Genomic DNA, 10006 nt, shown 5'->3' on the forward strand with positions numbered 1-10006 from the left:
CCTCCCCCCTCCACAACAGTCTTCCAAAGAAGTTTGCACTTACAATCATCCACTCTTCTCCGCTAGCAGTCGGTGCTTCTGGTTCTCGTTGCATGTGCGGTTCAATTCTTCCGATAATCACTATTGCGGCATTGCCTTATCAGTTGAATATTACATGTTACAGTCGAGGTATAGGCACGTATAACGCCTCGTACTTAATGGTTGGCGTCATAGCTCAAAGGGTGTGGTTAAATGAAAAAGGTATGCATGCTGTTCTTTGAAATACGGTACTGCTTACTACATTACACATCAAATCTCCTATTCATGATCACCATCTTTCAAGCTCAGAGCAGATTTGTTTAGAAAGAACAGCGTTAGCAAGAATAGAGTAGAAAATATAATGACTTTATTCGATCTACATCACCTCAGTAAGGTAAATATTAAACTGTCCTTGTTCTAGCCTAGGTTTACTGTCTCTCTAAAAACAGGTATTTACACAAGCCTGTTTCAAATGACAAGTTAACAAAGGGTTAATGAGGGGTATGTGGTTACTCTCTTACCCAAAGACACTTCACATAACTATAATATGTCAGCTAAAGAATGGTTCCCAGGTATCCCCGGTGTACATCTCAGGCCACACTGTTACGATTTCTCCCCATTGTGGACACTCCTATGTCTGATGAGGTTAGTCAAGAAGGAGAAGCTCTTGTAACATAGTTTGCACTTGAAGGGCCTCTCCTTGGTGTGAACGGTCTGGTGCATCTTCACATAGCTCGCTTTAGCAAAGCGCCTCCCACAGGTGGGGCAGGTGTATGGCTTGTCTACGTCCGTCGTAACGCTCGGCCTCCCACGTTGTGACCCAATGACAACAGATGAGGTAGAAGCAGGAGCCACCCTCAGGTGGTTAGTCTTTGAGCTCCCTCCTTGACCTCTAGCCATTGTTTGGTTGTTGTTGGGATTCTGTACTGTGTTAGAGGCTAGGTAGTGCTTGTGGTGAAAGCCCATCCTGACCCTGTCTGTATTGGTGGGGTAACCATGAGGTAACTGAGGAAGGCTAGACCCAGGTTCAGCCCCAGGCTTTCTATGAACCCATTCACCAGGCATTAGATGAGATCCTGAAGGAGAAGACAGACTTCCAGTTAGACTACCACCAGGGGGGTCTCCCACCACTCTCTGTGAAGGCTGAAGCCCAGGGTGACCTGCTCTGTTCATCATGGATACTGTGGTGTTTGTATCATAGGAACAGGAGGGTCTATCTCGATCAGCCCCAGGCCCTGCTTCATCCCTGCACTGAGACTGTGAAGAGAAGTGTCTGGGCTGCAGACTGGATGCCTGACTGGAGCCTCTGTCTCTCTGATGACCACCAGGACTGTTATTCAGTCCACCTATCCACTGGCTGTGTTCTGTGTGGTGGAGTCTCTGTCTCTCATGGTTCGGTCCTGGTTCCGACTCGGGAAGGAAGAGCGAAGGCTCCTGATCCTGGGTTCTGATCCGGGGCCAGGCTTTGTGACCAGCCACCTCTGAGCTCCAGTCTCTCCCACCAGCAACACCAGATATCAGCAGGTCCTCATGGACTGCAGACTGTAAACACAAATCGAACAGAAAAGCATAAAGGTTTTTCTAAGAACACACAGAAACATGACATTATAAAATGTTAACCACAGTCAAGCCCTAGCCTGACGACTCACACTAAATCTTTCCGCTGCTCTGTCGTCCGCATACAGACACCTCCCCGTACCCGCAGACCAAATATACGCCTAGCCCAGGGCTCAGTCAGTCTGTTGTCATGGAGATTAAGTTCAGATGTTGTTTTGTGTTCGACTATCTGTTTCTGGTTGTGGTTAACAGTGTTGTTCCCCAGCCCCGAGTTAAGGATGCTGTCCCATCCACTGACCTCCACTTTGTCGCTTCTGGTCCTGGCATGCTCTGTGATGTTGTCCCGTGGGCCCTTGGCTCTACCAGTCTGGGTCTGGGAATTCAAGATGGCCGCCCAGTCTCCTCTGTTAGCCTCCAGCCAATCACCTGCAAGAAGAGGTTACAAAATAGACTTACCAAAAATGGCAGAGAACTCTACATATGGATATTTTTTGTAAATTACCTGGTCAAGTTCATACATTGTGGGTTTTTGTATGTAAACATAATTTGCATTGATTTCATTTAATTAATAAAAATATTAAATATATAATATATATATATATAGCTGCGAGCAGCAATGACAAAGTGTAGAATTGCAGGAAATTAGCTTTAAAACAGCAACATTTTGTCTCTGCGGTCAAGAGGAGGGCCTCTAAAATGTTTGGTCGGAGACGGCGCCGTTGGCCATAGAAACTAACACCCCCCACGCTAACTTTGCCACCGCTGCCGAAAAAAATCATTTGGGAAACGCTGCTTTATGTGCAATTTGTGAAATCATTACCAACTTTATCTCTCAATACCATAAGTAAGTGAAGTTTAGTGTAGTGCTGTAGGTTGGTTATCTTTGAATGCAGCAGGTAATCATTCTTAAAAAGTCTTTACTTAATGTATTGAGATTATAAACCAATTCTGGGGTCAATTTGACTAATGGTTTATGTTAAGATTTGTGAAATGTTTTCAGCATTAGTGTATTGGTATATTGCGGTCATCTTTGAATACTGGGACTTTATTTTGTTAAACCTCATTAGAGATGAATTTTTTAAGTCTACGTACCAAATATGGTTTGAATATGATTTGTAGTTTTAGAATTGTTCTCTTAACTGTTTTGTTCTTGACTCCTTGTGCATCCCTTTAAGCGTGTCCATCGTGTAGTTACCTGTGTTATGGTGTGAATTTTGTAAGGTTTAGGAATTGTATTGATTGTAATATGCAAATTGGAATACACTACAGGTATGTGCGTACACCATTAGGATTGGGATTCTCCAGATTCTCAAGCCAATTTGTCCAGAGGCAACGAGGTGAAAATTAGACATGGTTCAATTCTTATAGGATGTGAATATATTGTGCCACTGGTGCCACCAACTGGTCTGGTGCAGCTATTTTAAGGTTGCAGTGACTTTATATGCACACAGCTTCTAAGGTTTCATACCAAATTTCATGGCCATCAGTTCAGTTCCTATGGCCCTGGTGTAATATGGTTCCATCTAGTGATGTAGCGTGGCTGACCTTGAATGCAGCAACTAATCGTTATCAAATTCATTAGAGGCTAATTCATTGAGTCTATATACCAAATCTGGAGTCAATATGACTTATGGTTCATTAGAAGATTTTAAAAGTATTTTTCAGCATTGGCATTTGTGCTAACGTGCATCTATAGCAGGGATGGGCAACTGGCGGCCCGTGGCCCTTTTTGAAGGGGTCTCAACTTACTGTTGTGAGTTAGAATAGTAGAATACACAAGGTGCAATTTCGAAATTTCGTTGTGCATCAGCAGTTTTTATCTTGTTATGTACAGTGCATTCGGAAAGTATTCAGACCCCTTGACTAACCTGTGCCCCCGCACATTGACTCTGTACCGGTACCCCCTGTATATAGCCTCCCTACTGTTATTTTATTTTACTGCTGCTCTATAATTATTTTTTTACTTTACACTTTTTTTCTTAACTGCATTGTTGGTTAAGGGCTTGTAAGTAAGCATTTAACTGTAAGGTCTACACCTGTTGTATTCGGCGCATGTGGCAAATAAAAATATTTGATTTGATTCTAAAATTGATTAAAAAAATTAAATTAAAATATCATCCATCTACACACAATACCCCATAATGACAAAGCGAAAACTGGTTTTTAGAAATGTTAGCAAATTTATAACAAATGAAAAACCTTATTTACGTAACTATTCGGACCCTTTTTTATGAAACTCGAAATTGAGCTCAGGTGCATCCTGTTTCCATTGATCATCCTTGAGATGTTTCTACAACTTGATTGGAGTCCACCGGTGGTAAATTCAATTGATTGGACATGATTTGGAATGGCACACACCTGTCCATATAAGGTCCCACAGTTGACAGTGCATGTCAGAGCAAAAAACAAGCCATGAGGTCCGAGACAGGATTGTGTTGACGCACAGATCTGGGGAAGGGTACCAACACATTTCTGCAGCATTTGAAGGTCCCCAAGAACGTAGTGGCTTCCATCATTCTTAAATGGAAGAAGTTTGGAACCACCAGGACACTTCCCAGAGCTGGCCGCCCGGCCAAACTGAGCATCGGGGGAGAAGGGCCTTGGTCAGGGAGGTGACCAAGAACCTGATGGTCCCTCTGACAGTGCTCCAGAGTTCCTCTGTGGAGATGGGAGAACCATCCAGAAGGAAAACCATCTCTGCAGCACTCCACCAATCAGGCCTTAATGGTAGAGTGGCCAGACGAAGCCACTCCTCAGTAAAAGGCACATGACAGCCCGCTTGGAGTTTGCCTAAAGGACTCTCAGACAATGAGAAACAAGATTCTCTGGTCTGATGAAACCAAGATTGAACTTTTTGGCCTGAATGCCAAGCGTCACGTCTGGAGGAAACCTGGCACCATCCCTACGGTGAAGCATTGGTGACAGCATCATGCTGTGGGGTTGTTTTTCAGCGGCAGGAACTGGGAGACTAGTCAGGATCAAGGGAAAGATGAACGGAGCAAAGTACAGAGAGATCCTTGATGAAAACCTGCTCCAAAGCGCTCAGGACCTCAGACTGGGGCGACGGTTCACCTACCAACAGGACAATAAGTTATTTTCTCAAACTCTTTAGGGACTATTGTGATGAGTCCACAGACCAAATTTGGAGTGAATCTGACCTTTAGTCCATGAGACGATTTTTAACATTTATTTTAAGCATTAGCGTTACATAGTCAAAAGTAAATTCTTAATAGTTTCCTTCTTTTTTAAGATATCAATGCCAAACATGGTTAATCACGGTGATGTCTTTGATGACACTAAACATTTTCAGATTGATAGGCCATTGTGTTGTGGATATACAAAGGATTAATAACAGCCATCTCGTAACCAATCCCTTAGCTTTTCTCAAACTAAGTTAAGAGATGTACCATGGGCCTACATACTGGTGTTATTTGGACATATGGTTCATGAAAATAAGTTTTTCCAACATTTCCAAGATGGAGTTAAATCTATCCTGATGGAATTTATGGGTCTTTGAGGCAAATTTGTTCAGCATGAGGAAAGACTCCTACATACAAAATGTCAAGTCTCTAGGGACAACGGAAATGAAGGTTTAAGTGAGACTGCTGTTAACAGCGCCATCTATAGGCCAATCGGTGCCATTCTTTATGACCAAGTTACTCATGGCCTCTAGTTTTTGTGTGCCAAATTAGAAAAAAAGTTACCAATCTATACTAGAGTTATTTGACCATGTCAAGAAAAATGTATAAAAATAATTCAGAGAATAACAATAGATTTCAGAGATTTGCTGTGTACCCCTAATAATAGCCAGGTGCATCACTATTTCCATTGAAGATCTATTACTGTATGTAGACTATATGTATTTCTCCCTTACCTTGCTCCCCCATCTTTAGTCCACTCAGCAAGTCAATGCTCTCTGGTCCGTCCTCTATTGTCTCCTCTTTGACCAGCAGCAGATCAGGCTTCCCATCCTCCATGTCTACTGACTGTAAGAGATACAGAGTGAGAGGATGTTAGATCAAGATATCTGATATGAGCACCCTGCTATGGAGCATCTTGTGATTAGGCAAAGAGGGATTGCTATGAGTACTATGTAAACATGTTAGTTAATCTGATTAATTGACACTCTTTAATGGTTTGATAATTCAAAAGGCATGGTCCCACACTTAAGACAAAACAAATCAAGACCTGGGTCAGTATCCACAAAGAGTCTCAGAGTAGGAGTGCTGATCTAGGATCAGTTTTGCCTTTTAGATAATAATGAATAAGATTATATCCTAGATCATCACTGATACTCTGAGAGGCTTTGTGGATACGAGCCCTGACCTAATACCACTCAGACAGTAGTTCACAGTGGGCTCACCTCAGTGAGACTGTGTGTGGTCCTGTGCTCAGCTGGTTCCTCTGTGGGTTCAAGAGGAGGTGTAGTCTGGTTGTCCTCCTCCATGACCGTGTTCCCCTCAGGGTTCTCCAGACCCTCCTCACACCCCTCCTCCTTGACCAGCAGCACCTCTGGACCCTCCTCCTCCTGGAAGAGACAGGTGATACAGATTACACAGACACACTCCAATGTGGACACTGGGTTGCGATCCCTTAGCGTGTGTTAAGGGGAGTGGGTCGCGACATTTGGATTTGTCTGTGGTCAGATCCTGTGTGCAAGAGCCTTTGTGTTACAGTTAAAGTTTCTGTGTCTGTCTCTGACTTGAGGACGGAGTTCGGCGTTCTACTGACCTCCGTGATGCTGCAGCAGTTCCTGGGCTGGGGCGTGGCGGCGCGGTCCTCCGTGGCTACAGGGGGCACTCCAGTCTGGATGTCGTTGTGTCGTTGGTCCTCTCCTTCAACCCTCTCCTGCTTGACTAGTGACGATATTCCAGGACCTGCAGCCTCTGCAGACTGACACAAGAAGAGAGGAGGTTATTATCGGTACATAATAGGTTGGGATAACAATGTCGTAGGGAAGTCTGAGGGCGGCAAGTAGCTTAGTGGTTAAGAGCGTTGTGCCAGTAATTGAAATGTCGCTGATTCTAATCCCCGAGCCGACTAGGTGAAAAATCTGTCGATGTGCCCTTGAGCAAGGTACTTAACCCTAATTGCTCCTGTAAGTCGCTCTGGATAAGAGCATCTGCTAAATGACTAAAATGTAAATTTAAGTCTCACAAGCTCCCTATGGCTGATAAATAAGGATGTAAATGAATGGCTGAGGGGAGAGTTTCTGAAATAAAACGGGACACGTAATTTATTATGTTACACTACGACACTAACCTCTATCACGATAACATGCTGGGTTGAGGTTCCACTCCCCTCATCTATAACTATGGGTTGGTCATCTCTCCACGCGTTGTGTCCCGCTGGCTTCACAAAGTTCCTGTGGCCTCCAGTGAGATGTCCTTCACCTGAGGGAGTGACAGGGGGGAAAGGAGTGGTTAAGTTACGTACTGTAAGTGCTCAATGCTATATTGTACACTATTGAAACTGTCTACAATTGGCAAGGATGTAAGGTAGCACTTGTCATAACTTCTTTATATGCTATTTATTGATTGATTGATTATGTTCCATGCATCACATGGTTTTAATTGAGTATGACAATAGGAAATTCAGTAAATCAAGAATCTGGTTAGAATATGATAGTGTCTTTGTGCAAGAAGAATTTGTTCTTAATTGACCTGCCTGGTAAAATAAAGGTAAAATAAATTCAAAAAAGTGTGCAAGATAGGGAAGTAATCAGGGGAAGTATTGCACACTAGCCAAACACTGACCAAGACATCATTCTGGATAACACATATGTACAAATGCGCAGAGGTGAACAGTGCGCCAAGCCCCTCAGCCTTCTGCAAACTGTACCTCTTGCCATTCCTCTGTATCGGTCAAGTATCTTGACATTACTAGGACGACTGGCAACGACGCGCTCTCGTATTGTCCTCTCTGCGCGCTCCCGTGCCACCTTCAGTTCCAGTAGCTGTAGTTTCCTGCGCAAACCCCTGTTTTCTTTCTGGCTTTGAGAAATTTCCAAACGACACACTGCATAGTCGTCATCTACTAGTTTACAGATCTCTGCCACGGCTGCATTTGCTAGCACCTCCATGATTGAGGCTATTTGAGTGTGAAAAACCATACAGTTAGCCATTGTTAGCTAACGTTAGCAGCTAGCTAGCGTTACCTAGATAACATAGGTATATCAACCAAGTCCTGTCTCCAACGCGAATTAAAGACTACGTGAGGTAAGTATGTGATGCTGTGCACTAAAAGTAGGCATATTTTGAGTTCCGGGTGTTTAATAAACGTCTAACTACAACAATAAAGACGCTAAAGTGGAAATTGTTCTTGGTCAGTGTTCGCGTCCGTTGACTTCTTCTGTGGTATTTTTGGGCGGTTGGCATCCAACATTATTAGTGCATTACCGCCACCTACCACTGTGCTGGAGTGGAGTGTGGGCCAGAGACCGGGAGGAACTCAATCTTGCCTGCCAGCCCCGTTTATCTTAGAAAATAAAATAAAAAAATTGATACTGTATCTGTTCATGTTCTACTCAATGAACTCATTACACTTAATTCCTGTGTCGCATTCTCTCTCATACATATTCTCAATCTCTCTCTCACACTGCCACCACATATCAACACATGTTCTACTGTTTCTATTTCCTGGCAATAATCACACCTTCCTGGTGGATTTTTTCCTATGATATGTAATTACTTATTCAGCCGGCAGTGTCCCAACCTATGTCTAGTTAAGGTGGCCTCCTCTCATCTTTCTCATGCTGCCGTCCTCCCATCCCCGACTTTTTGAGAGCATCTTGACTGGCTGCATCACTGCTTGGAACGGCAACTGCAAGGCACCCGACTGCAAGGCGCTACAGAGGGTGGTGAGTACGGCCCTGCCATCCAGGAGCTCTATACCAGGCGGTGTCAGAGGAAGGCCCAAAACATGGTCAGACTCCAGCCACCCAAGCCATAGACTGTTCTCTCTGCTACCGCACGGCAAGCGGTACCAGTGCACCAAGTCTGGGACCAACAAGACCCTGAACAGCTTATTCTCCCCAAGCCACAAGACGGCTAAATAGCTAATGAAATGGCTACCCTTACTACCTGCATTGACCCTTCTTTAACTCTGCTTTGTTGGAAAATAACCCATAAGTAAGCATTTCATTGTTAGTCTACACCTGTTCTTTACAAAGCATGTGACAAATAAACTTTGATTTTATTTTTTTCTCTGTATATGGAAGCGATGCCTCCCCTTAGTGTCTCTGTTCCACTGCTCCTGCTATCTCTGCACAACCACTGTCCATATCAGGCCGTTTGCCTCTGCCTTGCTCATTGAAACTTTAATGTCCACCTCCCAACTGCTAAGGGCCTGTTTAGCCAGTACATCAGCTGCCTCGTCCCCCTCCACCCCCACATGGTCTGGAACCCAAGTAAATCTCGTCTGTATACCCATCTGTCTCACTTGGCCATGGGTTTGTAGTTCCTCATACAGCAGGTCTTGTCTGGTGCTGCGTGAGCTAAAGTACTGCAGACTTATCAATACTGATGACATGAGTCAGCGCAAACTACAACTCTTTCCGGCTTCATATTCTGAGTCCTTGTGCCTGTATGACATCTAATCTTTCCAGTGATATCCTGGCTGCTGAACCATACGCTATACTGCCAAAATCTATCGCAGATTGAATCAGCGCTACAATCATGGTCCTCGGTGAGGAACGCCCAGCCCCCCACTCCATCCCTGTCAGACAGCGCATCACATTCAGAACCTTCTTACATTTTCCCACCACTCTCTCAATGTGTTCTGCCCTTGTCAGCCTAGTGTCGAAGTACACCCCTAGGAACCTGAAGGCCCCCACCCTCTCCAAGTTTCTCCCATACAACCTCAAGCGTACTTCATCTCCCACCTTCCTCCTGGTAAAGAACACTGTCTGACTTCTCTACAGAGAATCTGAATCCCTACTTTAATGACCACCTCTCCGCCTCATCGACTGCTTCCTGTACATCCTGACTGTGTATGGTACATTTCTTACCTTCTTCCATTAAGCCCCATCATCTGCACATAAAGACCTTCCAATATCCGTCCGTACCTGAGAGTAAACATCATTGATCTTAATTGAAAACAAAAGAGGACTAATCACGCTACCCTGCGGTGTACCGTTATCCACCAAATAGCTGCCTGATAGAGATTTCCCCACCCTCACCTGGATAGACCTTCCAAACAGTTGAACGTTCTACTTCCTACACCCATAAGGTCAAGCTTGATTAGTAACCCCTCCTTCCACATCATATCATACACCTTCCACATCAAAGAAGACAGCCACAACCATCTCCTTGTTGACCTGGGCCTTCCTGACCTCTGCTTCTAAGCAGAGCACTGGTCGATAGTTTCCCTTCCTGAACCCACTCTGATGTGGCGATATTAACCCCCTGCCCTCCAGGACTAAGTTAGTCCC

The 10006-nt window shown here is 44.3% G+C and overlaps 1 protein-coding gene across 1 annotated transcript; it reads right to left on the bottom strand.

Annotated features, from left to right (window-relative positions):
- Positions 1-364: 364 nt before the first annotated feature.
- LOC311110434 (uncharacterized protein) lies at positions 365-7930 on the bottom strand. Its single transcript, XM_084188980.1, has 7 exons — positions 7417-7930; positions 6838-6968; positions 6307-6468; positions 5939-6103; positions 5450-5561; positions 1874-2001; positions 365-1560 (listed from the first exon to the last, which is right to left on the bottom strand). Exons 1-7 carry the CDS (start codon positions 7697-7699, stop codon positions 622-624), a joined length of 1920 nt encoding a protein of 639 aa, XP_084045106.1. The 5' UTR covers positions 7700-7930; the 3' UTR covers positions 365-621.
- Positions 7931-10006: the final 2076 nt, after the last annotated feature.

Source organism: Coregonus lavaretus, assembly GCF_964263955.1.
Source record: "Coregonus lavaretus genome assembly, contig: SUPER_35_unloc_5, whole genome shotgun sequence".
NCBI classification, from domain to species: Eukaryota; Metazoa; Chordata; class Actinopteri; order Salmoniformes; family Salmonidae; genus Coregonus; species Coregonus lavaretus.